This window comes from Ursus americanus, chromosome 18 (genome assembly GCF_024610735.1).
Source record: "Ursus americanus isolate L20-20 chromosome 18, mUrsAme1.1.p, whole genome shotgun sequence".
In the NCBI taxonomy this organism is placed as follows: domain Eukaryota; kingdom Metazoa; phylum Chordata; class Mammalia; order Carnivora; family Ursidae; genus Ursus; species Ursus americanus.
In genome coordinates, this window is record NC_142144.1 from 23,104,293 (window position 1) to 23,132,044 (window position 27,752).

A 27,752-nucleotide genomic window follows, 5' to 3' on the forward strand; every position below is an offset into this window, starting at 1 on the left:
TCTCTGCAGCTCTCCAGGTTGTTTTCATCTTTCTACACTGAAACTCTGTACCCATTAAACGATAATTCTCCATCCCCCCCCCCCCCGCAGCCCCTGGCAACCACCCTTCTCCTCTCTGTCTCTACGAATCTGACTACTCCCATGTCTTATGTAAGTGGCATCGTGCAATATTTATCCTTTTGTGTCGGACTCCTCTCACAGCGTAGTATCTTCAAGGTTCATGCGTGTCGTCGCATGCATCAGAACGCCCTTCCTTTTTAAGGCCGAGTACTAGGCCAGTGCACATTTCGTTTATCTGCCGTCCAGGTTATGGATTTTTGTGCAGGTCCGGGCCTTCCTAACTCAGTCCTGCCTGTTCGTTAGCGGCACTGCCGTCAGAGACTCGGATGTCCCCAGCACTCCCCTGCTGGTTTCATTCTTGGCATTCTGGCCCCTCTGCCCTGAGACCCGTCTGCTTCATGCTGGTCATCCTCCTGGGTTATCTGCTCTTTGCTTTCCCTCTTACACTTCTGTCTGAATTGCTCTGTGTGGGCAGGTCCTCAGTCTTTACATTTTTTAGTCATGAAAATATAAATGCAAAGGAGTGTGCCAGGAATAGTTATTAAAGAAAAATAATACTATGAACATCTGTGTACCCACCACCGAGCTTAAAAACAAAGACATCGGGATGCTTGGTTAAGCATCTGCCCCCGGCTCAGGTCATGATGCCAGGGTCCTGGGATCGAGCTCCCCCCACCCCTTTGCTCAGCAGGGAGTCTGCTTCTCCCTCTCCCTCTGCTCCTCCCCCTGCTCGTGCTCTCTCTCTTGCTCTCTCTCACTCTCTCTCAAATAAGTAAATAAAATCTTTAAAAACAAGCAAACAAACCAAAAAATACAAAGACATCACCGATGCTGTTCAAGCCCTCCACGCTCCCCCTAACTGCACTTCTCATCCTTCCGCTCCCCTGAAATTCGTCTCTCATCCTTCCCTTTTCTATGTTATAGGTTTACCGCATCTGTATTTTTATCCAAATGATGTATTGTTAGTTTTGCATGTTTGTAAACTTTATATAAACTGATTTTTTTCTCTATTGTGTTCATGAGATTTGTCCATATCGATGAGCTCAGGCTAGTCACTATTACTCTGTAGTATTAATCCTTTGCACAAATCTACTGACATTTATGCTTTGCTGGTGGACATTCGGGATGTTTCCAGTTTGGGGCTGTTAGGAAAAAATGCTGCTTTGAACCTCCTGGAACGGGTCTCCGGGTGCATCTGTGCAAGCAAGCATCTCTCCTGGGTATGTGCTCAGGAGTGGCCTGGCCGGGAGGGCGGTGGGCAGGGCCTTGTAAGATCATGCGAAATTGTTTTCCCAGAGTCCCAGCAGCATATCACAGCTCTGTGAATCCATTCTTCCTCACTTGGCATCGTGCAGCTTTTTTGTTTTATTTTACCAGTCTAGTGGGAGTTTGTGGAAACCCGTCGTGGTCTTCGCGCTTCAGTTAGTGATGAGGTTGAGTGTCTCTGCATATGTTTATGAACCATAACCACATTTCCTCCTGGAAGGCTTCATTCTGTGATTTTTGCCTGTTTTTTAGTTTTCCCGTTTATCCTGTTGTGTTCTGCTCTTTCCCTGCTAGTCTGTGTGAGATTGCGCCTTCTTTTTCTGAGGTAACCTCATGGAACAAGAGAGAACGCTTCTGTCTGCGTCTCCCATGCAGGCCTTTCCTTATTAAGTGGGGATCATTGTTTTGACTTCAGCTCTGCTGTGCATGAATTTTGGAGTCAGTTGCCGCTGGTTTTTAGTGAGGAACTGTAGGATCTATAGATTGCACTAAAATTCTGCCTACTTTTTTTTCCAGTTTTTATTATTGAAATTTCTAAGCATATTCAAAAGTAGAGAGAACTGCATGTACGTACCACATAATGGGCCCCAAGTACCCATCATCAAGCTTCTTCACCTATCAATGTGGCCTCTCTTGTTCCATCTGTATCCTCACCCTGTCCCTTCCCAGTGATTATTTTGGAAAGATTTTATTTATTTAACAGAATGCACAAGCAGGGGGAGTGGCAAAGGGAGAGGGAGAAGCAGGCTCCCTGCTGAGCTGGTAGCCCGATGCAGGACTCTGCAGGACTTGATCCCAGGACCCTGGGATCATGACCTGAGCTGAAGGCAGATGCTTCACCAACTGAGCCTCCCAGGTGCCCCCCTTCCCAGGGATTTTTTTTTTTTTTCAGGCTTGGTTCTCTCTCTCTTTTTTTTTTAAAATCATATTTATTTTGTTATATTAGTCACCATACAGTACATCCCCAGTTCTTGATGCAATGTTCCATGATTGATTACTTGCATATAACACCCAGTGCAACAAACTCCAAACATGTCATTTCGAACTTGTACTTCAGTGCACATCTCTAAAAGACAAGGGCTATGTGTTTGTAACTAGATCCACTGTACTAGTAAAACACCTAAAAAATGTTTGGTATCGGAAGATATTTAGTCAGTGTTCAGATTTTCCTGCTTGATAATCAGCAAGGTCCTTTCATTGCATTTGGTTGATATTTTATCTAAAGGTTTTTAAAATTTTTTTAAAAATATTTTTCCCTAGCTTATTGAGGTATAATTGACAAATAAAAATCATATACATTTGGAGTGTAAAGCTTGGTGATTTGATAGAGGTATAAATTATTAAAACTGTTACTGTACATCCAGCTATTGAATATGTCTGTTGCCTTAGCAGTTATAGTCATGTGTATCGTAGTAAATTTCTCAGATCCATTGTTTTAGCAAGTTTCCAGTATATTGTACGTTATAATTAACTGTAGTCACCATTGCTGTATATGAGATCCCCAGAACTTGTTCATCTTCTAACTGGAAGTTTGTGTTCTTTGACTGACATCTCCCCATTTTCCCTACCGAACAGTTTTAAAGCTCTTAATCTAGAATTTTCCCCTCCCCCCGCCTTTTTGGGGTCATTTATTTGCTGGTTTGACCTATAATAGTTTCTCACTTCCTGGATTTTGTTGATGGCATCCTCAGCATTTGGTTACCCTGAGGTGCACTCGGTACAGGGAACTGGCATTATTTGAAGCATCTGACTCCGGGCACACAGGACAATAAGACAGGCTCCTTCCCCTCAAGAAGCTTGGGTGGAGACAAGTTATTACACCTGGTGTGAAGAGTGCCATAGAGAATTTTAAATAAGCTGAAAGAAAGGTCTAAGGTAGGGGGACTGAGTGGGAGAAATAGGCAACTAGAAAATCTCAGAGAAAAAGTTGGGCTCTGAAGACAAATGGGAGAACAGACTTCCTGGTGGGCAGGTCAGCATATGCAAAGGCACTGAGGCTTGAAATAATCCATTTGAGATTCCTGCTCCCTGCTCAAGCCCTACCAGTGAGCCCAAGCATCCTCTGTTTTTCATCAGATGTTGCTTCTTTGAAAAGGTCCAAATTCCTCATCTCCGGAAAGTTTTCAGTAGGTTTGATGGAAGAATGTCTTTTCATTTTCTTCTGTGTCTAACTCCTGTTTCTTCATTAGCTCCTTGACATTTTTTTTTTTTTAGGAGGGGGGAGTGGGGTGGGGCAGAGGGGGAGAGAGAGAGAGTCCAGACTCAATTTCATGACCGTGAGATCATGACCTAACCCAAAACCCAGAGTATCCGACTCTGCTTAACCGACTGAGCCACCCAGGTACCTCTCCTTGACATTGGTTTTGAATGTCTCCCTTGACCTTGGATTCTTTCTTTTTCTAGCTCACTCCTATTTTGGTTCCTTTACATTTTCTGGGAGGCCCCCAGTGAGTCCTTTCCATGTCTCCGGGCTGGAGGTGCCAGCAGACAATTTAGGGAGCAGAATCAAGAAACTCTTCAGAGAGAAGGGAGACGGGGCCGATGGTAGCGCAGCAGGAACCACTGGGTTATACCCCCAAAGGAGCTCTTGGAGGCCACAAGGCCCAGAGTCTCATTCTGGGATGGCAGATCTTTCCTCTCTGCGTTGGAGCGCTCACTGCTGCTGCGCGCAGCCAGCCGCTGCTCACCTGTGGCAAATGAGCAGTAATTAGTGTGTAATAAGAGCGGTTGCCTGCACGCAGCCCTCCTGGCTGCTCCTGCTCTCCGTGGCCAACTGACAGTCAGCAAGCCTCTTTGCCTCTCTGGGACTCCCCTACCTCTTCTGCAGGCTAGCCCCGGTTCTCCCCAGGCCCAGCAGAAACACTGCCTGCCCTGTGGCCTGGCCATGAAATGGACGTGGGCTTCAGCCAGGAAAGACCCAGTACACTGTAAAAGGCTTATGAGGGTTAGTTATTAACCCGCAGAGCGTTCTAGCAGCCTGGTACGAAGCATGTCACTGGCCGTAGTCCTTTTATTGCTCCTATTTGCCAGTATCTGAGACCCGAGGCCCAAGCCACCTACTCAGTCGGTGGTGGTATGTATCGAGTGACATCAGTGCTGCGGGGACGGCAGTGAGGGTGGCCGGTCAGAGTCCAGGGAGGGGCTCAGACTGGCTTGGAACCGGCCCCCGCACATGCCTGTGAGCTGGCCGCGGCAGATCCCATGGGACTCCCGAGGGTGAAAGCTGAGACCAGGAGGTCCGGATGGCGGGATAGTGTAATGGGGGAGCGGGGCGTCCAAGGTCGGGAGTCCTGGTGCGGGATACACCGTCAGTATTCTCTGTGGGTTTATTTTGCTTTGAAGTCCAAAAGTTACTAGCTTTGTTCTAAAAGCTGTGGTGGGTCGTTCCTCTGAGACCCCTGAAGAAAAATGCAATAATTGCATGCTGTCTTCTAAAAGAAACAGAATTGTGTGTACCTGATGGAGCACGCCATTTATCTTACTAACTCACTTCAGGGAATGAGCTCTTCCACATATGTGAGTTGTCTGGAGGGCTACAGTGTGTTGACTGACAAGACCTGGGTCACTTCATTTATGTCACTTCTTCGCGAAAAACAACAACACCGAATCGAGATCATCTGGTGTGCTCAAGGCCCGGTGCGGGGAATATGAAGCGGTTAAAATGTGGGCCCTTCTTAGAAGCTCCATGGGGGTGCATTGCCCACCTGCCGGCCCTCTTAAAAAAGGAGAATGAACACCTTTAGTCTTGCCGTGGGAGCCCTGGTCAGCATGGGAACAACCTCAAGGTTTTAGGACTGCCCCCGCCCCCCCTGCCCTGGGTTTTCAGGCCTCTTCATCATCTGCACCTGGGGGTCCACCTTGTAACGTGTCCCAGCCTTCAGCACATCATTGCTTTGCCCCCTGGCTTTGCTGGGGCGCACGCCGGGCTGCTACCGCCAGAGACCCGGTCGTTACGGGGTTTTTTTAGACCCCTGAGGGGGTTCCATCGTGCAGCCAAGTTTGAGAAGCAGCGTCCCACGGCATCACACCCCTTAGGTTCGTGGAGTGTTTTAGGTTTGGTACCACATTTAATCCTGATGGCACCTTTTTGAGAGACTGACGGGCATCCCACCTTTACAGAAAGCTCAGCAGGACGATGTTTGTCCATCCCACAGCTAGTAAATGTCGGAACCAGACCTGAAATCCTTCTCAGGCTCCACGTCCGCTTTCCCGCAGGTGTGCCCCCAGCTGCCACCCTGCTGGTCCTCTGGCAGCCCCCACCTCCACTCGCCGGGCTCGACTTCTCACTTGCCCTCTCCTGCCCGAGAGCCCGTGGGCCACTTCTGCCTTGCAGGGGATCCGGTACGTTTCCTGCTAGAGTAGTTGTCCGCGGAGTAATTCGAGTAATAGGAAACATTATTGGCTTTTTTTTTTGGCAAATGATTTTCTTTTGGTAAAATACACATAAAAAATTGATCATTAGTGACGTTTAGTACACTCATGGCGTTACGTCACCGTCATCACTGCCTAGCTCCAGAACATTGTCATGACCTCACAAGGAAACCCTGTACCCGCTAGGCAGTCATTCTCCATTCTACCCTCCTCCCAGCCCCTGGCCACCACTAATCTGTTTTCTGTCTCCATGGATTTGCCAGCTGTGGCTATTTCATATAAACAGAATCGTACAGAATATTTGGCCTCTTGTGTCTGGCTTCTTTCACTTAGCGTAATGTTTCCAGAGAACATTGAACCATTAACATAAATGGAAGCACTTTACATGGCTTAACTCATTGACTCTCACAACTGTCTAGATACTTCCTATGAGCATCCTCATTATGCAGATGAGGAGATTGAGGCACAGAGAGGTTGAGCAACATGCTAGAGCACACACAGCACATAAGTGCTCTTGGCCTCTTCCTCGTCCTGCTGGTGTGGGCTCTGCCTGCTGTTGACCTTGACCTTGAGAGATGAGAAGTGTAAAAATGTGTGAAGTAGAAATAGAAGGGCAAAAATGCAACATCAGGAGAGAATCTACAGCATCAGGAGAACATATAATGCAGCTCCAGGAGCAGAAACCATGAGAGGTACCCCTCAGGAGACTGCAGAACAGAATTGCCAAGGTGGATTCTACAGTTCCAGTTCTTGGTTTAGTTGGAGCGGGTCAGTTTTGTTACAGGTTTTTCGCAAATGTCGGAGGTCGAGTCTGTCTGAGGACTGTGTATCTAGCAACAGAAGCCACCTGTTATTCCAGGATCACTGAAATGTTGAGGACCAAGTCTGAAGAACTAAAAAGTAAAAGGGATCGCACCTAAAAGATTTCTTATAAAACTAGTGCGTCCTGTGTGCCGGACATAGATCTGAATGCTTCAGGTATGCTTAGTCAGTTCTCACAAAAACTTTACAGGGTGACTATTGCCCTGTTATACAGACAAGGGAACAGGTGCAAAGCAGTCCCATCCCGTCTCCAGGGTCTTGCCACTAGAATGGGGTGCACCCAGGAAGTCTGGCTCCAGCATCCAGGCTCTTCATCTTATTTTTTTTTTATCCTAATTTTCAGTTTCTGGTTATAACATACCTTTCTTGAAGGTAATGAGATCGGAACAGCCTAGTTGCTTGAATAGGAAGAAGAAAAGGGAAAAAATGAGAAACTGTTGGTTTTATTAAAAAGTCATGCTACCTTGTTATACAAGTTCTGCACTTTTTAATTTTTTTATTCTTTTTTTTTTTTTAAGGTTTTATTTATTTGAGAGAGAGAGAGAGAATGAGTGGAGGGAGGATGGAGGGAGAAGCAGGCTCCCAGAGAGCCCAGGAGACCCTGGGGTCATGACCTGAAGGCAGATGCTTAACTGACTGAGCCACCCAGGCGCCCCTGCACTTTTTAAAAATAAAAGGAATATTTGTTTAGTTTAGAATTTTTAGGGATTACTGATTAAAGAAAGTAGAGAATACAAATCATGAAATACCTCTACTAAGAGAGCACCACGGTAACATTTTGTGAATATCCCTGTCACTTTTTTCTAAGGGTTGGCAAAAAAGTTTTTTTCAACAAAAATGTGATCGTACTATGTATACTTAAAAAAAAATTCTGATAGAACACGTTCTCAATCTTTACACTGTACTACCTCTTTTATGTGAAGAAAGGCTTGGAGAGATATGATCTTTGTCATGGGAGGGAGAAATCTTATCTTTGCAGCCAAAAGAGCACCTGCACGCTGGTATAGAAGAATCCACAATGGGGGCACCTGGGTGGCAGAGCGGTTAAGCGTCTGCCTTCGGCTCAGGGCGTGATCCCGGCGTTGTAGGATCGAGCCCCACATCAGGCTCCTCTGCTATGAGCCTGCTTCTTCCTCTCCCACTCCCCCTGCTTGGGTTCCCTCTCTCGCTGGCTGTCTCTCTCTCTGTCGAATAAATAAATAAAATCTTTAAAAAAAAAAAAAAAGAAGAATCCACAATGGCTGTGGTATGAGAAGGCATATTACGGGGAACTTATGGCTCATGATAGGGCTGAGGTTGGCCACAGGTTCTGAGCCCTGCTGAGAATGTTGGATCGTCATGTGTGTTCCTGGGCTTCGTCTCATTTGAAACTTTGCAGGCCAGCAGAGCAGGTGTTCTCATTCCCGTTTGGCCGAGGGGGTAGACAAACCCAGAAAGGTACATTTGTTCTCTTGACTCTTTGGAGCTCTCTGCCACCTCATTGTGCTTCTCCAATAACCATAATACCGGGCAGAATGATTGGGCACCGTCATACCTGGACAGGTGAAATCGTGTAGGAGTTCCTTGGAAGTAGAGGTGGATTTCCGCTGGGGATGGCTTCAGGGGAGGTGACTGTTGGGTTGATTTTGACATTGAGCGGTGGAGGATTGGCAGTCCAAGTGGAAGAACAGTGTGACAGATGGCCTCACCAAGGAGGGCAGGAGGAAGATGTGTCTGAAAAAGAGAAGGAGAGGAGACGGGAAGGGAGACCAACACCACTGGACACATGGAGTTTGGCTCTGCAGGGTGATTGAAGGTGGACGGTCAGGTTAAGAGGCTGTTACCGACATCGTGGGTCTGAATGGGTGATGTTGGACATGGACAGGAGACACAGGCGCAGTGGAGCTTGAGGACCTGGAATCCAGTGGATTTGGTGGCTGGATTTAGGAGTAGAATTGATGGAGAAGCTGAGATGGGACCTCCATGTTTTGTGCATGGCAGGTTGGGAAGGTAGAGAATACTGCGGGCAGAGAAGCAGTAGAGAGGGGCCCTTGTACTGTGTTGGCTTGGTCTTTGGTTTTGTACAGTTTGCAAATACAAGATTTGTGTGTGTGTGTGTGTGTGTTTTCTTTCTTTAAAAGGACCTCCAAATGGTATAAGTTGTAAAGTACCACAAAACCCAGATTCACTACTGGTTGTATTTTACATGCAGCCAGTGTGAGGGGCCCGCAGATCAGGCTCCTGGGGAAGAGTCTGGTAAGGGGTTGGAATGCAGTTCACACCTGACAGGGCCAGCTAAGAGGCTGGAACAGAGGAACAGGTACTGATGTCTGTAGATCTCTAGATGCTTGTTCTCTGTTGGGCGCTGGGCTGGCTGCTTTACCTGGATTTCTCAGCTCATACAGCGTCCCTGAGCATAGGGGCTGGTATTCCTGCCACTCGTTTCCAGATGACAAAAGGAAGGCACCCTGAATTTTTGGTCATTCTGCTCTTTTGCTGTCCACATCTGGGTGGGGTGGGCATTTTCAAGGAAGGGCAAATAATCAAGAGACAGGCATTTATTGAGTGCCTGCTGTATACACACAGCCAAGCCAGGGGGCTGGGTGGATACAAGACTGAGTCAAAGATGCATTTTTTTTCTTAAGCAGCTGCCAGTTTAGTGAGAAGATGTGTCTTTTGCATTTGCTGAGAGTTCTACAGCTTTTCCATGCTTTCCTCCCATTTTTCTTGCTTAAGGGTTAGGGCAGGAGACAGGAAAAACATAGTGATACACCTTGCTTTGCAGAGAAAACTGCAAGTCAGCTCTCGTGAGTCAGAGCTCTGAGAGAGTTGTTGCTAAAATGTGCAGAAACTCGTATCTGGCACATGGGACTCAGGGAAGAAAGCAGGACTTGAGGAATCCATTGAAAATCATGGCTCCGAATCCCAGTGTGGGTTATCTTCAGTCTCAGTTGTTTATCTTATAGCTCTCCCCATACAATGGCATGAGAAGGTGATGAAGACGTGTCTATATGGTTTGGCCCAAACTGAATCTTAAACCTCCTCTTTTTGTATTTCCTTGCATTATGCTGAGTGAAGTAAAACCTTCCACAAAAGAGTACCCCCCTCATATGATTCCACATATATGCAGTTCTAGAGCTGGCAAAGCGAGTCCGTGGAGAAAATAAATCAGAATAGCCGTTGCTTCTGGGGGCCTGGAGAGGGCCGCTGGGATTGTGTGGGAACTTTATGGGGAGACGGGAATGTGCTGAATGGTACCAGGGTGGGGGAGGTTACACAGATGTTTCCACCTGTCAAAATGAAACCACGCAGATTTGTGCACTTCAGGGTAAGTAAATTTATTACCACCTTCCGAAAAAGATGTGTAAAAAATTAATGGAGGGTGGTGGGGAGGAATAAATAAAGAGGATACAGAATGTCAGTAATTGTTAAAGCTGAGTGGCAGGTGTTTACTGTGCTGTTCTGTTTTATATTTATTTGACATTGTCCATAATAAAAAGTGAAGAAAAAGTGGACCACGTATTCTTTGTTGACTCCTCCTTTCAGGAATCCAGTGAATTCTCCTTCCAGAGAAGTCTGGCCCAGAATCTCTGGGCATTGGGGTTGGTCCCAGCCAGCCCTGGCTGTGCTCTCTGCAGTCTGCTTGCTTTCTGCCTTGCTGGGTAGCCATGAATCTTGAACTCTGGCTTTCTCCCACTGGCACCTGCCACCACCCCTATTTTTTTGTCCCTGTCCTTTTGCTATCCCTTTGATCCGGGAACAAACCCTCCCCTTCTATGGGACTTTGACCATCCCTCTCCACCCATGCCCGGCTGCGTCTTATCTCTGACTCTCTGACTCTTTGGGGCCTCCGTGATTCGGTGATTCCAAGTCATTCTCTGCTGTAAATCTACTTGGGTCTCATTTCTCTTCAGCTTAGGGTTGTAAAGTGCCACCTGTGTGCCTTTGTTCAAAGATGCAAGGTCTGTGAATTGGAGGGGCACTGTCCCCACATTCCTGTTCAGCTGTAAACCAGTACATGCTCTGTGATTCCATTTCTGCGAACCTTGAAATAGGCAAAACAAATCTGTGCTACCTGTGGGATGAAAGAAAGGGGTAGAAATTGGGAAGAGGCACACGGGGGCTTCTGGGAGTCCGGTACTATCCTATTTTTTGACCTGTGCACGTTTGTCTGTGTATGTCACCCTTCAATTAAAAAGTAAACTAGAGATCGATGCAAGGCTTCACAAAACCACCACATTTCACAATAACAAATTCAAATTTGTAGAGTTTTTAAAAAAAGATTGGGAGATCTGAATTCCCAGAGTGGCAGTTGGCTAGAACTATGCGGTGACTGCACCATGCTCCCCGCGCCCCCCCATTCATCATGGCCCCGCCTGTGCACCGGTCTCATTCCCCATTCTGTGCACTTCCGGCAGGAATGCTTCACAGTAGCTTGTGTGGGGGTGGTACCTGCATAACCCCGCTCAGAGTTTCCTCCCACATTTCCGTGCTGCTGGTTGGGGCGGGGGGGTCAATGGCTGCTTTAGTGGCAGTCTTGTACATGGATTTGAAGTCCCGAAGTGCTGGGATCTTGTGTGTTAAGCCATTCCAGGTGAATTAGTTCTGCTTGAACTGGGGAAAATGGGGGTTGGCTTATGACCAATCCACAGCCGTTAAAGAAGTTACTCTATTTGTTACCTAGGTGTTGAGTTCTGTAAATAATTCCCTATTTTTGTATTCTATTTTAAAGTAACATTGCACAATAATACTAGTTAGTGCTTGTCCCTTGCTTGCTTGGTATTCCGTTGTTGCTTTCAAAAATACATATGTGATTGGTGGGGCCCCGGGTGGTGCCGTCGGTTAAGTGTCTGACTCTTGATTTCAGCTCAGGTTCTGATCTCAAGGCCCTGAAATCAAGCGCCCCTTCGGGCTCTGTGCTCACTGGGGAGTCTGCTTGAGATTCTCTCTCTCCCCCTCCCTCTCCCTCTGCCCCTCCGCCTGCTGGAGTGTGTGTGTGCGCGGTCATGTTGTCTCAAAAAAAAAACAAACATATATGATTGGAAAGTTTTTTTCTTAGTTAATGGATATGTAAGGCTAACTTTTCGGGTGGTGAACTTACAGTCAAGGTCCTTACAATAGTTCCCACTAACCACAAGCCACATACCTCCGGGAAATGATCTTGTTAATGCCATCCTTACAAATCCGAACCTACAGGCTGCAAGCATCACACCTCCTTTCTTCCATCTGAATGTGTCATTCTCTGTCTTCTTCTTGCAGGAGATTTTTTTTTTTTTTTTAAGACTCCTGAGTCACCAGAGAGAGAGAGAGGAAAAATCGAAGGCCCACTAGAAAAAGACAACTTGATTTGTACACCCCTCCATCACATGCATGGACGGTGTGCCTCAGTTATAGTGGTATGTCTCTAACTGCCAAGCGCACCATAGACAGGATTTAAAGTCTTACGTGCTTTTCCACCCGTGAACTTTTTTGAAAATTGTACACGCACACGGAGCCAAGTGAAAAAACGTGAAAATTCTGTGCCTTTGCCATTGGTGTGATCCCTAAAAGTTTTAAACTGCAGGCAAATTTGCTAGTTGGGTTCACCGCCCGTGCTTATAGAATACCAGCTCTGGGAGGGACCCCATGAAGCTGGGCGCCACAACTGTTCTGTGACTCGAGCTGGGCCAGCCGGCGAAGGCTCTGGCTCCCCAGAGGGTATGGCGGGAGGTTCCTGGGGCTGAGACTCTGAGGTCCTGGGCACGGCCCCGGCTCTGCCCAGGCCAGCTGCATGTTTTCATCTTCTGCACACATCACCAGGGGCTGTGTCGTCTCTATTGTACAGGCGGGAAACAGACCCCAAAGCCTAGGGGGCTTAGCTGGGCTCGTGCCGGTTGTGAATGGCGGAGCCCAGATCCCAGCCTGGGTCTAACTTGCAACCGCGCGCCTCCCCGCGTTAGCTCAGGCCGCCATAGCAGGATACCGCAGACTGAGCGGTTTACACCGCAGACATGTATCTTCTCTGGTTCCGCAAGTCCGAGATCTAGGGGCTGGCACAGCTGGTTTCCCCGGAGGCCTCCCTCTCTCCTGCGCTTGTAGCCGGCGGGCCCCTTGCTGCTTCTCCCCTGTCCGCGTGGATTTTTGCCCCTGGCGCGGGCATCCCCGATATCTCTGTGTGTGACCTCATCTCTCTCTCTCTCCAAGGATACCAGTCAGATCAGTTCATTACCACCCTAATGAACTCACTGGAAACTACAGCCACTTTCTGAGGTGCTGGGGGGTTAGGGCTTCAATGTATGAAATTTCGGGGGGACACAATTCAGCCTATGACGTACTCCCCTGTTACTTAACCTCCGTAAAGCTCGTGACCTTCTGTGAACGGGCGTGCTAGGAAGAAGGAGGCCACCTCCATCGCCGGGGGTGTCTGACGGGCTCACCCTGGGGCCAAGCCCCGTTAAACTCATTTCATTTCATTTCGTTCTTAAACATCCTGAGCAGGTAAGAAATTCCCTGACCCCAAACCCAGCCTGAGTGGAGTAACAGAGCTGGGACCCAGCCCCCCCCCGCCCCACCCCCCGCCCTGGCATGCTGACCCTAGAGTCCGAGCCTCCAGCCGCCACATCACAGGGTGGGCTGTGACATCCAGAAGCCTCTGGAGGGCTCCCCAGAGAGGAGGGGAACAGTCGTGACCAGACTGGGGAGTTCAGGGAAGCTTCGCGTGTGAGATGGCATTGACCTGCCTTATTTTGTAAATTGAGTTGCACTCCTAAATCGCAGGATGGATGGGGGCAGTCTTCCACCCAAAGTTAGTTCTCTTCATGTTTCTTGGCTGGTTTCCCTGGGAATTTGTTGCATATTTATTTATGTGGGGTTATTTGCTTTCAGAATTGCATGGCGGGGGAATCTGCAATCTGGCTGCAAAAAGTAATTTGGCAATTTATTTTCAGGGCTGCCCTTCTTCCAGCAGCTTGTTTCAAACTCAACCTCTGGCACAAAGACATCCATCATTTTAATTGTGTGTTACTGTTTAGTCAGGCACAAATTTATTTCATTTTCTTTTTCCTTTCTCCTGTGGTTTTTTTTTTTTTTCCTGAACCACCATTTAAAAAAGCCAAAAATATTTCCCCAAACCAAGCACTTTTTATAGTTATGGAGTTTTTAACACTGAGATTTCTGGTTTTTCAGTGTTGCATATTTGGTTCTTAACCTTTCAGAAACTCGAGGCTTGCCTGTTCTTTTTCCTGTTGAGATAACATCCATAATGCAGTTGTCTCAAGATGGACCAAAAAAAGACAATTGTATTCGTCCCAGGGTCAGAAGGCACATGTTCTTTTCCTGGCTTTGCATTGGCTGCCTGGCAGCGTGACCTGCCTCTGGCCTTGTTTTACCTAGAACATTCCTATGTTCTTACTTGGTAACTTGGATGTTGAGTAGGGCTCCTTAACCAAGGCCTGCTCACCGTGGCTATCTAAGGTTGCCCACCAGGGAGCGTGTTCTGTTCCCTATCAAATGTTTTTACTCTGCTTGGTCACAGATGATGGCGTTTTTTAAGTTCAAGGTTAAAAATCAATCCTGTGTCCCTCAGAAATGTTCTAAGGGATAAAATCATTGATTCCACAAAATTAGATAGGGTAGAACGTTTAACTTTGGTGTCCAAAGCTTAAAAGAGTTAGCTTTTGTTGCTGCACATACTTTCTTGCTGTAAAAGTACGTTATTTGCGTCTGTGAAGTTGGGCCCAGAATACAGTCGCGCACCCCCTTTATACGCTGCACCAAGGGCTGGGGGCACGGATGAAATGGGACCTAAGAGCCACAGGTGGGTACTGAGTTGGATCCCGACAGAAGTCAGTATACTGGATTTTGTTTTAGGGTTGTGGAAGAAAATCAGTTGTTGACGGCTTGGAGTTGTTGACGGCTTTTTGCATCCTGTAGCACCTTCACCCTCACTGAGGACATAGACTGGTCCCAGCCACTGGCTTGGATGCTCAGAGGCAGGGCTCAGGCCAGACGGTGTTGACAGCCTCCATCCCCTAAGTCCTTTGCAGTTTGTGAGCTTTAAGTTATCGTGGAACTTTTCAAGGACACAAAGCCGAGAGCATAGTATGATGAAACTCTCACGTACACAACCCATTTATTAATTGTTTTTCTGGAGTATTTTTTTATTTATTTTTTTAATGTTTTTTTATTATATTATGTTAGTCACCATACAGTACATCCCTGGTTTCTGATGTAAAGTTTGATGAATTCATTAGTTGCGTGTAACACCCAGCACACCATGCAATACGTGCCCTCCTTACTACCCATCACCAGCCTATCCCATTCCCCCACCTCCCTCCCCTCTGAAGCCCGCGGTTTGTTTCTCAGAGTCCATAGTCTCTCATGCTTCATTCCCACTTCTGATTATTTTAAAGCAACTCCCAGGCAACTTAACATCTAACCTGTTACACCCGAGTGGGGGTCTCTGCACATGTATGTGTGTATCCATAATACCATTGTCCTACTCCACAGAGTGAACGTGGTTCCTTAATGTCCTGTGCCGCCAAGTCCTTGTTCGGTTTTCCCCAGTCATCTCAAAAACCTTTCTACAGTTGGCTTGTTTGAATCGGGAGCCCACTACAGACCACACATCGCATTTAGTAAATATTGTCTCTTAAGTCTCTTTTCATCGGTAACAGTCCCCTCCCTTCTTTTTGGCGCAGTTTAGTGAGTTCTTAGTACATAGTTGGTGTGTGTAGAGTAAGACAGCCTCAGATATTCCAACCCTCGATTTTAATGTTTCTCCTAAGGAGAATTACCTTTAAAGAGTAGTTTTTTGATTTGTTTATTCCTTCCCCCCCCCCCTAGAATGAGTATGTTTATTATTCTACTTGCTTATCTCCAAGCAGGTGATACCCGAAGTTAGCATCACAGTGTAGGGATTTCCAAAGAAACATTTTTTAAAGTTACACAAAGCTTTTATGTATACATACATATGCCACGAACACCTGCTGTATCTGTGTATACGTATGGCTTTCATTCTGGTTATCTATTGTTGCATAACAAACTCCTCCACTTAGGCTTAGTGACTTAAAACGACAGCCAGTATTCTCTCGGTCAAGAATATGAGGGGGGCTCAGCTGGGAGATTGTTCTGCTGCTCATGGCATTGACCAGGGTCACCAGGAATATTCCTTTGAAAGATGGGCTGGTGTGGAGGGCCGAAGACGACTGTGTTCCTCTGTTTGGTGCTTTGGCAGGGATGTCTAGAAGGCTGGACTCAAGCTAAGACAGTTGACGGAACGCCTGCCCATGGCCTCTTCAGGCTGGCAGTCTCAATGTAGTTGAACTTTTTACTTGATGGCTGTCTCTACCCGTAAAGAAGCATCCCAAGAGAATGGTCACCTCACTTTGGAAATGACAAAACATTACTAACACCATATTCTATTTGGCTGAAGCAATGCCGGGTTCTTCCAGATGCAAGGGAAATGAACAAAGATCTTAAAAGAAAAAAAAAAGAGAAAAGAAGAAAGATCTTGCCGCCATGTTTGTAAGCACCACAGTTAAAAAACAAAACAAAATAAAAACACACCGGGGCGCCTGGGTGGCTCAGTCAGTTGAGCGTCTGACTCTTGGTTTTAGCTCAGATCATGATCTCAGGGTCGTGAGATCGAGCCCCATGTTGAGCTCCATGCCCAGCTCAGAGTCTGCTTGAGCTTCTCCCTCTCCCTCTGCCCCTCCCCCCAGCTCTCTCTCGCTCTCTCTCAAATAGATAAATAAAATCTTTACAACACACACACACACACACACACTCACATGCACACACTTAAACCTTAGCTACTTGCCACCTGAGACCTTTTGAGCTCCCTGTGTACTTGCTTGTCTTTTGATGGAAGATAGAGGCCACTGGGGTGAAAAGCAGCTGCCCATTCAGGTCATTCAAGGCAGTCTCCTGTCCCCTGTTCCCATTCACTAGGGATTTGAGTGGACTCATTTGGGCAAAGAACACCGTGACAGATTACATGACTCACCTGGCCTAATAATGAAGGTGACATGGAGAGCCCCCCCTCCCCGCCCTGCAATGTAGAACTTTTAAGAGCAATTTGTCCAGTGGATCTTTGTGTTAAGGAGGTTGTCTGATGCTCTGTTAATATCCCTGTTGGTAGGAATAGCATATTGCAATTCGCCTTTTAGGAATGTCACCCAAAATTGAAGAGTATTCAACACATGCTGTCTCTGATGTTTCTTACTGAGAGTTGGAAGCATAACATTTGAAGATTTATTTTGTTTACTTAGAGAGAGAGAGAGAGAGAAAAAAAGGGAGAGTGGGGGGAGGGGCAGAGGGAGAGAATCTTAGGCAGATTCCTCACTGAGTGCAGAGCCCGATGCAAGGCTCAGACCCATGAGATCAGGACCTGGGCTGAAACCAAGAGTTGGATGCCCAACCGACTGAGCCACACAGGCATAACATTTGAAGTGTTGGTCGAAACCAGTTTTCAGGCAGCCAGGATCAAGTAGTTTTAAGTGTCTGGACTTCATTCAGCATCTTAAGGAATAAATGGAAAATCATCCCTGTAACTATTGAGTCCCTTGTGATAAGCATGCTTGGAAGGAGCTATAGGCAGACAGAAATTGAGGTTACTAGATGTTAGCTGTTCCATATTGATTGAAAGAAGGTTCATAGGATCATGGCCAGTGGGGTCATTTAATTCTAGCAGCAGCCCAGTGAGGGACGTGGAGTTGAGGGAACAAATGAGTGCTTTGAATTGCTGCTGCTTGGCCTGAAGACGATTTATCAGCCGGAAGCAGAGGCTGATCAATAGTTAATCAATAATGCAACACACAGTCTGTGTTTCAAATTGATCTCTCCATTACTTGAAGCCCAATATGGTGGTCTTCTGTGGTGGAATGGTAAAACCTAAAATCTCCCCCCCCCCCAGCCCTCGTGTAGCACAGTGAGAGCCCCTTTCCCAAAGTGGAAAGAACCCTGCTTCTCAACGCAGCTGATCAATAGGGTCTCCGTTTACTGAGTCACACACCAAGATGGCAGTCACTTTCCTCCAAGATCATTCTTACTTCCTTGTTGATCATAAATTAAGGGCAGTTGTTTTTGTTGCTTCCTCTGATTTCTAAGAGATTGTTAGCCAGGCATGTCAGGAAATTAATATCATTGTGCTGTGTTTTACCAGAATTGAATTTCCAGGAGCTGCCCAGACTGTTGATGTCCCCCTCAGCACAGTGTCTTGGCTTCTGTGTTAGTTTGTGAGCAAATCGTCTGCTGTCCATTCTGCCACAACTTGCCTGCCCTCCAAACAAATTAGTAATTGCCTCCCCACCGTGAGATCTGTTTGTGTTGGACTGTGTGGCCTTGTACCCCAGCTGTAGCCCAGACAATAACTGAAGTAGGCTCTCAGTATTTGTGTGTTGAATTGGGCTTATGAAATATTTCTTGTTTGCAGGACACTTTCTGTGTGCTCGGAGCCACAGAGGCAAATGAGTAGAGAAGAATGGAGGAAGGTAGAAAGAACTCTAGCCTAAAAAAATCAGAAAGGCTGGATCCTGATTCTAGTTCCGCCACTTATAAGCAGTATGAACTTGGTCATGTAATTTCTCTGAGGCTCAGTTTTCCTCTGTGCAAAATGGGGCCCTGGAACGTTGGTAAACATGAAGCACTCTTCTACTAGGGGGTGGAATTTATAAGGTGGACATTCTGGCCTTAAATCCTGCAGATTACAGATACTGTTAAGAGTCCCCAGATCTTGCTGATAAATGAGATGGTATTTCTCACAAGGAAATTTCAAGGTGACATTTTTTTTTTTTTGGTAATTTCAGGTATTTATTTGATAAATTCAGATAGTTGGTAATTTCAGATATCTTGGAGTAAACAGTTTATATTTGTTCTTAATGACTTAGTACTGATGGCAGTGGGGACAGAGATGCCTGGGCTGTGTGTGTGTGGTGTGTGCGTGTGTAAAATAGCTAGTTTCTTACTAAGAACATAGAAAATTAGCAGATTATCGACTTGTGAGGATGGGGGACCAAAGCTGGTAACTAACCACGAGATTAGCACTTCCTAGAAACAATTGAAACAGGCCCTGAGGCAGGTGCCTTCTGGGAACTGCTGGCCACAAGCAACTGAAGAGACCAGGGGGACTTCTGAGAGCTACTTACACTTGGGGCATTTAGGAACTTGGAAAGGAAGGACTTGATTTCCAGGGACCAACATGGGTTTACAGAAATCCCCCAAACCAGACTAGTCTCAGCTTTTCTTCAAAGGGAATTACTAAACTGCTATAGATCACGGACTCCCTAAACTTTGATTTTTGTTAAGTATTTGGCAAAAAGCAGTTTGTGTCATTCCTGTGGACAAGTGAGAGAAACGAGGTTTGAATGAAAGTAATAATAATTCCTTTGTGTGGATAGGACACCGAAGTTTACAGTGCATGCTCATGTGTTTTCTTGCTTTCTTATTTTTTATTTTATTTTACTTTATTTTTTTAAGTAGGCTCCATACCCAGTTGTGGGACCTGAGCTCACAACCCCAAGATCAAGAGTCGCATGCTCTGCCCACTGAGCCAGCCAGGTGCCCCTCTTGCCTTTTTATTAATACAGCGACTTGGCAAGGTTGATGGTGCAGGTGAGAGTACCCCATTTTTCAGATGAAGCTGAGGCTCAGCGCAGTGCCAAAGGTCATGGTCATATTACTAGAAAAGAGGTATAACTGGGTTCTAACCCAGCATGTTTGGCTTCTAAGAGTCTCAGAGCATGACCCCACCATGGTCACACTGTATCTGTTCATAACTGGGTTGAAGCCACCATCAGATGGGCACCTTTAGTTCTGTACAACTCAAGAAAGACAGCACCCCCACTTGCCACCTCCACCCCTCTGCCCTCACCCCCCACCCCCGGCGGCATCACAACTCCCACATGTTGTAAAGCTGAGATCAGTATGTGATACATGGGATAATAGCCCGGGACTCATAATGTTCTTAACAGGATGTGTCATGGGCCGATTTAAATAAGATGACATCTGTTTGAACGAATGTAAAAGCTTGCACTTAGGTTTAGAAACTATCACCACAATTATTTTGGTTATTTTTTAGCCCATATATAAAAATCCAGAACTTAATAGTATTTTGTGTATATAGAAATGGTCTGGTTTCCAGAACACCAGTGCATTAGAGCAGACAGGTGTCTGGAAGGCGAGATGGTAGTACCAGGGTTCTGCAGACCCAGATCCCAGCTGGGTGTAGAGAATTCCCAGTGGAGACGGACCAGGAAGATCAGGCAGGAAGGTCAGTCGTTTGGAGACTGTTGTGGGAACTAAGGGTTCTCCTTCATCCATCCACATCAGCATTTGTTCCGTGAGCTTCAGAATGGCAGATGATCGAGAAGCAAAGATGAACCGGACAGGGTACCACCAAAGAGAAGTTTCGTAGTGACCACTGTTACTTCAGCATGGCCGTGGGGATTGGCTTGCTGCCAACGAGGTTGGGACTAGCAACGTTGGAGGAGGGCACCCAGGCAAAGGGACGACACAGGCAACGCCGTAGCGGTGGGACCTGCTGTGTACGTTGGGTGGGCGTTGCAGTTGGCTATTATGTTTGATTGGAGCCCAGGGTACATGTGGGGCCTGGGGAGATAAGCACACGTTGGGTTGGGCGGTATTGAGTGTGCAGTCGGATGCCAGGCCGAGCAGCCTGCAGTTCATTCTCGGGGGCACATTTGTATGCAGAAGAGTGACTGAGGTGAGGGCTGTGCTGTGTGAAGTCCATTCTGGCAAACACGGGAAAGATGGGTTTTAGAAGGAGGCTCGCCGTGGTGCAGATACAAGGAGATGTCGCCTGAGCTGTTGCGGGGAGGAAAGGGAGAGCCTTTCTGAAGGTGGGTGCAAGGGGCGTGCCATCTGATGGAGGTGGAGCAGGCGGACAGAGGAGAGCCCCACGTGCCTGCAAGGACATGGCTCCTGAAATCCTTGCACTGCCCGGATGTCCTGCTTTTGCATTTTAGTTCCCAGCCAGAGTATATACACTCACCCGGCACACAGCTTCTCGCCTCCTTTCTAACCTGCCTGGGATGCCCGGTGTCTCACGCGGCGGAGACTGGTGAGATTTGCGTGGATTGGGTTCTGTGTTCTTTGTTCTTTCAGGACCACAGTTGACCTGTTACATTGCACGTGGGTCAGATTGCAGTAAGACACTGCCAGTTGCCTCTTATCTAAGAGGGTCAGCATGGTTCATTTATTTGGGGAGACAGTGAAGACATCAGCTGTCCAGGAGTCTTCCTTATCAGAAGTATGGCTGGGAACCGGTAAATACACAAGACAGGAAGCTCCGAATGGCCAGCAAAGATAGCACGGTGTCCGTGCCGTTTCCTGCTGGCGGCCTGCCTGACCCAGTCTGGAGCTGGTAACTCTGTACACTGGATGTTCACGAGCTTGGTGATTTTTTAGCTCCTTTGTGCTCAGAAGTTGCTGCTCCAGAGAGACATACTGACTCAGAACCACACCGGTTGCTGGTCCTTGTGAGAAGTGATGTGTTGAGATGGGAGGAGGGAAGCAAGAACTCAAGGGCAGAGCTGTGCTTAGGGACAGCCTGCCACATGTGTCGTGAAGGAGAAGCGTCGCTGAATTCCAGAGGAGTGATCTGGACTAAGTGAAGGTTTAGGCTCCATACATTCTGCCTCAGAAGGCGGGGAGAGGAGTGGTATTGCCACCGTGGTTCAGGTATCAATGCCATTTTGGATGACGTTGCTCCATGAGGATGACTTATTTGGTGAGGGCTTCCTGTAGCTAGTCCCTTCCAGACTTTGTGACCCCAGTGGACCCCAACCCCTGGAACAGTGTCTGGCACTTGACGAGGTTAGTATTTGTTGAATGAGTGAACGGATTCATCTAGAGGAGGAGACATCAAGGCAGGGAGGCAACAAGGAGCGGCCTCCCGTCTTATCACGTTCATGGATCTCCCATTGTAACCACTAGATAGCACTTCACATAATAGCCACAAAATCGTGTTTAGGTAAATGGCCTTGGAAGTGCAGCACGGTTCCCTGGGCACTTGTTCCCGGAATACTTAATTTGAAAAGACTTTAATGAGTGCATTCTCATATTAAGGCCTGCCACGTGTCAGGTATCAGTCTATGGGTCACGTTTTCGCACGGTCCATCCAGAAGATCTGTTGCTTGGCTCCAGACCCCACACGTCCCCCAGCCAGCAGAGCTAGCCAGCCAGCCAGGCAGCAAACAGATGTTTATGGAGTGCCTTCTGTGTGCGGGCCAGGGATGTGCTTCGGGGATGGAGGGAAGGGGAGATGAACGCAGCTGGTCCCTGCCCTCAGCCTGCAGTCGGAGTAAGACAGGAACAAAGGCAACCGCGGTGCTGGGTGATAAGTGTGTGTGTAATAAAGACACGTGCTTGCTTATGGGAACACGGGAGGGGGTGCTTACTGAGGGGTGGGTGGAGGAAGGGCTGTGGGGGCTAAGCCTGAGATGACCGTCTGTGGGCTTCTGGGGAGGTGCCCCAGGTGGTGTGTCCTGGCCGGCAGGACAGGGAGTTAGTTACCTGGAGCCTTCTCAGCTTTGAGTGGACGCTCCGCGGGCTGGGAGGAGCAAGAGATAGTGTTGGGTTCAGGGGCTGTGGCCTGGACCCTCCTGTCTTTGTCTGACTTTCACTCCCTGGGACCTCTGTTTTGAGGACCCCTCTATTCCACCCCTCATAATCTCACCAGATTCTTTTTAAAGCTGGAAAGGGCCATTGAGAATTCTCTCTTCCAGAGGAAGAGACCAAAGAGCATAAGGGGCTGGGGAAGATAAGTGGGGGCAAGTGTTTACAGGTGAGTCAGTAAACACGGTATTTCTTGTCCAGCAGACCCTGCTGTGTCCGCCAGCTCCGAGTCTAGCTGAGTGAGGGTCTGCCAATGGAGGGGCCAGTCTGGCATGGCAGACAGGACCAGCCGACCCTAGAAGGGTTCTTTTCCCAACCTCCCCCCTTGAGCTCCTTCTAGATAAGAGCCGTTTTAGAAAGACATCAGAAACATAAGATTTGGAATGACCTAGAGAGAACCTTGGGCCCACTGCCCTTATTTTCCACGTGTGGAACTGTGTTTTTTCAGTTCATCCTCTGGTGAGTGTTAAAATGACCTCCCTGGATGGTAAGCCCTGAACCAAAATAGAGAGACCCAGGTGGGGAGCAGGCAGGATTTGGGGTCCGCTGAGTGTGAGTGACCCTGTCCGTTCAGGGCACCATGCCTGATTTGTAGCTGCAGGAGAAGACCCGGATGGGCATATGGATTTGGGGAAATTATGACTCGCTTAAGGTCACAGCTAATGCATCTGGGACTAGAGCATAGATCTCTTGCTTCCTGCCAGCCCAATTCTGTCTGCCACATCCTGCTGCTAAAGCTGTACGCTAACCGGTTCTGTCCCACTAGGAAACCCACTAATGAGGCATTGGCGCCGTGGTAATAGGTGTTGGGTAGGCCAGGAGTGCCGGGTAGTAGGAGGAGAGGGTACATCCGGAGGGAGAGGGCCGGAATGGTGACTTTTTAAAAAATATTGTATTTGTTGTCTAAGGACTGCCAGAAGATCAGTGTTACAGAACACTTGGGAAGAAAATCATCCATAGTTTCTCCATCCCAACACCGCTCTTGTTGTTTTTGCAAGCTGTTTTTATCAAGCTGTCCGTACAGTGCGGATAGATTTCTGTGTAGTTGGAATCACAGCTCCTTATTCCTTTGTGGTCTGTTTATTTAATGTCGACTTAAGAATCTTTCTGATTCCTGTCTCATCTTTATAATTATCTGTCCTCACAGCCTGGCAGTATTCCCGAGTGTTGATGGGCCCAGCCCAGTGTCCCTGTGGTTGGAGTTTGGGCTGTTTCTTCTTCGTGCCCCACTCCCACCTTTATTTCTCCAGTAGATAAGGCTCCAGAGAACATCCCTGAGCCCGGAGCCTTCTGCTCCTGTTGAATTGTTGCCTTTTAAGGAGTGTTTCCAGGAAGGAAGGAGTCTGAAGGTTGTAATCCAGTGCTATAATTTTGAGGGGTTTTTTTGTTGTTGTCTTTTTGTTGGTTTTTTGTTTGTTTGTTTGTTTTTTGCTTTTTGTGAGTACTATTTTATATGACACAAATGTAGACGTACAAATAAAGCAAAAGTACAGTTTACCAAACTACGGGGAGGCAGATACCCTTGTACCACCACCCACGTCAGGAGCTGGGACCCTGCCCACCAGCGGGAAGTCCACCATGGGCTCTCTCCCTGGCACATCCCTTCTGGGCCCCCAAGAGCAACAACTCCCCTGACTTTATTGTAACCACTTCTTGACCCTCTCTTCAAGTCTTATCACCCAAGTGTGCGTCCCTACACATTGCAGTTTCGTTTTGTAGTTTTAAAGGTGTCTTTTAAATCTTTTTTAACCTCTAGATGCCCCTCCATCCTTTTACTTCCGTCTCTTCTATTTGCTGAAGGAGCTGTGTTGTCTGTCCTGAGAAGTTTCTAGAATTTCCCACAGGCTGGATCTTGCTGATTGCAGCCCCATGTAGTTTAGAACATTGCTCTGCCTTTCCTGCAGTTGGCTGTGGGATCTAGTGGTCGAATCAGCCCCCAGGTTTGGTTTGTTGTTGTTGGGTTTTTTTTCCTGTGGCAAGAGAAGGGGGGGAGCAGGATGACATCTTGGGTGTGTGGGGGGGTGTTCTTCATCAGGAGGTACGCGATGGCTAGTTGTCTTCTGCTGCGATGTTAGTAGCTGCTGGGGCTCAGTGCTTAGCACCTACCATTCTCTAGAAGTTGCAAAATTGTGATATTGCAATTCTGTTATTCCTTCATTTTGTTGTTGGTGTACGACTATAAAGAGAAGATCTGCCCATCTGCTATTTTAATACCTTTATTGAGGTGGACATACCACATAACTCACCTATCCGAGATGTATAATTCGGTAACTTTTACTATATTCATAGAGTTGTGTGTCTGTCGCCATCATTGATTTTATTTTATTTTTTGTTGTAAAGATTTTATTTATTTATTTGAGAGACAGAGAGCAAGAGAGAGAGAGCAGGCACATCACATGCACATGGGAACATGAGCCGGGGAAGGGGCAGAGGCAGAGGGAGAAGCAGCCTCTCCGCCGAGCAGTGAGCCCAATGTCCAGAGCCACATGTCCCAGGACCCCTGAGATCATGACGTGAGCCAAAGACAGACGGTTAACCGACTGAACCACTCAGCCCCCCCCATCATCAATTTTAGAATATTTCACTGACCCCCCCAAAAACCCTGCTCACCTTGACTGTCACCCCACAAATACCACAGCCCTAAGCAACTACTAATCTAATTTCACTCTCCGGAGTTGCCTATTGCGGACATTCCATGTAATATGTGGTCCTTTGTAACTGGCTTCTTTCACTTAATGTTTTCGAAGTCCAGCCGTGTTGTTGCATGTGTCAGAACTCCATTCCTTTTTATCGCCAAATAATATTCCCTTGTATGGATAAGCTTCTTCCACATTGTGTCTAGGCAGGCATCAGTTGATGGACACTTGGGTTTCTTCCGCTTTTGGGGCCGTTATGAACAATCCTGCTATGAACGTTTTTGTACAGATTTCTATATGAGGGCAATGTTTTCATTTCTCTTGGGTATGTACTTGGGGGGGAATTGCTGGGTCACGTGGTGACTCTCTATTTAACCATTTGAGAAACTGCCAAACTGCTTCCCAAAATGTCTGGACGTTTTACATCCCCATCAGCAGTAGATGAGCATTCCGAGTTCTTGACATTTCTTATTGTCTGTCTTTTTTGCTAGTGGGTGTGAAGTAGAGTCTGATTGTGCCTTTGGTTTGCATTTCCCTAATGACTAATGAGGTTGAACATCTTTTCGTGTGCTTATTGGGTATTTGTATGTCTTTGGAGAACTAGCTATCTATACTATATATCCCTTGTCCATTTTTTTTAATGATTTTTTATTATATTATGTTAGTCACCATACAGTACATCCCCGGTTTCCGATGCAAGGCTCGATGATTCATTAGTTGCGTATAACACCCAGTGTACCATGCAATACGTGCCCTCCTTACTACCCATCACCGGTCTATCCCATTCCCCCACCCCCCTCCTCTCTGAGGCCCTCAGTTTGTTTCTCATAGTCCATAGTCTCTCATGTTTCATTCCCCCTTCTGATTACCCCCCTTTCTTTATCCCTTTCTTCCACTACCAATCTTCCTAGTTCTTATGTTCCATAGTTGAGAGAAATCATATGATAGTTGTCTTTCTCTGCTTGACTTATTTCACTTAGCATTATCTCCTCCAGTGCCGTCCATGTTGCAGCAAATGTTGAGAACTCGTTCTTTCTGATAGCTGAGTAATATTCCATTGTATATATGGACCACAACTTCTTAATCCAGTCATCTGTTGAAGGGCATCTCGGCTCCTTCCACGATTTAGCTATTGTGGACATTGCTGCTATGAACATTGGGGTGCATATGGCCCTTCTCTTTACTACATCTGTATCTTTGGGGTAAACACCCAGTAGTGCAATGGCTGGATCATAGGGTAGCTCAATTTTTAACTTTTTAAGGGACCTCCACACTGTTTTCCAGAGTGGCTGTACCAACTTGCATTCCCACCAACAATGTAGGAGGGATCCCCTTTCTCCACATCCTCTCCAACAATTGTTGTTTCTTGCCTTGTCTACTTTTGCCATTCTAACTGGCGTAAGGTGGTATAAGGTGGTATCCTTGTCCATTTTTTAATTGAATTTTTTCTATTATTGCAATGTAAAAGTTCTTCATATATTCTAACTAGAAGTCCCTTATGAGATATGTGATATGCAAAAATGTTCTCCCATTTTGGGGTGTGTTTGTGCTTTCTTGGTGTCTTTGTCCTTTGAATCACAAAAGATTCACATTTTGATGATGCCTGGTTTATTGGTAGGTTTTTTTGTTTGTTTGTTTGTTTGTTTGTTTTTTTGATTTAAGTAGGCTCCATGCCCAACATGGGGCTCGAACTCGTGACCCTGAGATCAAGAGTCGCATGCTCTGCTGACTGAGCCAGCCAGGCACCTCTGGTTTATTGGGGGTTTTTGTTGCTTGTGCTTGTGGTGTTATATCTAAGAAGTTATTGCTTAATCCAAGGTCATGAGGATTTGTGCCTCCATTTTGAGAATTTTATAGTTTTAGCTCTTGCGTTTAGGTCTTTGATCCGTTTTGATTTAATTTCTGTATATCTCATCATTTACCCTTTGGTTACCCAGGGCTACAGCTAACGGCCAGATCAGTGCCTGTTCTCTTCCCTTTATTTACCAGTTTTCATAATAAGGCGTTGGTTCCCTATTCATCCTATGAAGTTGTTCTTTGGTGTTGTGTTTTGTTTTCAGTATGAGTAATTAGATTTAATAATGAATTTTTATTATAATAAAAATAATTTAATTTTTAAAATGATTTTATTAGAGAGAGAGTGAGCAAGAGAGCAAGCAAGAGAGAGAGAGCACAGGAGCAGGGGCAGAGGGAGATGCAGAAAGGAGAAGCAGACTCCCCCGCTGAGCAAGGAGCTCGATGTGGGGCCACAGTCCCAGGATTCTGGGATCCTGACCTGAGCTGAAAGCAGACAGTTAATTGACTGAGCCACCTAGGCACCCCCAAAATAATTAAACTTTTAAAAATGTGTCTACCGTGGCATATACATGTATGCAATATAGAGACAAAAGTGGTTTTGGTTTTGTTTGCTTTTAAAATGTTTTGTTCTTATCCAGCAGTCACATCCTCAATTTTCATCTACCCAATTGTCTTCCAGAAACATGCCAAAGGCCAGGATCTATTCGATCAGATCGTGTACCACTTGGACCTGGTGGAAACAGATTACTTCGGCCTCCAGTTCCTCGACTCTTCCCAGGTCACTGTAAGTACGCCTTTGATTCGTTTCGGGACAGGTTGACTTTTCAAGCTAATTGCAGATGCGCAGTTGCTGGAGATTGATCGAGGGAAAATAGGAGTTAAACTGTGATGTTGCAGTAGCGAGCGTTGGGGTGGCAGTGATGGTGCCCAGGTGACATTCATCCATACGCCCCCCCCCCATGTGGCCAATAACCAGGAGAGGAAGAGAGCAAGAAATACTCCTATTGTGCAAGGGATTCGGGAAACATTTCCAAGCATAGGGATGCGGCACAGGCACATTTCTAGAGGAGGTAGAAAGCAGAAGATATACCATCTAGAAATTCTTTTAATGATGCTTTATTTTTAACCGGCACAGAGACTGAAGCATCATCTTCTTGTGGACTCTTGCTGGGTGGAGAGAGCAGGCACTGTGAACACACTGCATGT

The 27,752-nt window shown here is 46.8% G+C and overlaps 1 protein-coding gene across 4 annotated transcripts in view; it reads left to right on the forward strand.

Moving 5' to 3' along the window:
- EPB41L4B (erythrocyte membrane protein band 4.1 like 4B) overlaps nt 1–27,752 on the forward strand; it is a 124,920-nt gene that overhangs the window by 9,235 nt on the left and 87,933 nt on the right. For all 4 annotated transcript variants that reach the window (XM_087869491.1, XM_045780221.2, XM_045780220.2 and 1 more), the window contains exon 2: nt 27,226–27,330. In XM_087869491.1, coding sequence (XP_087725617.1) covers nt 27,226–27,330 — 105 coding nt within the window. The remainder of the gene's footprint in view (nt 1–27,225; nt 27,331–27,752) is intronic.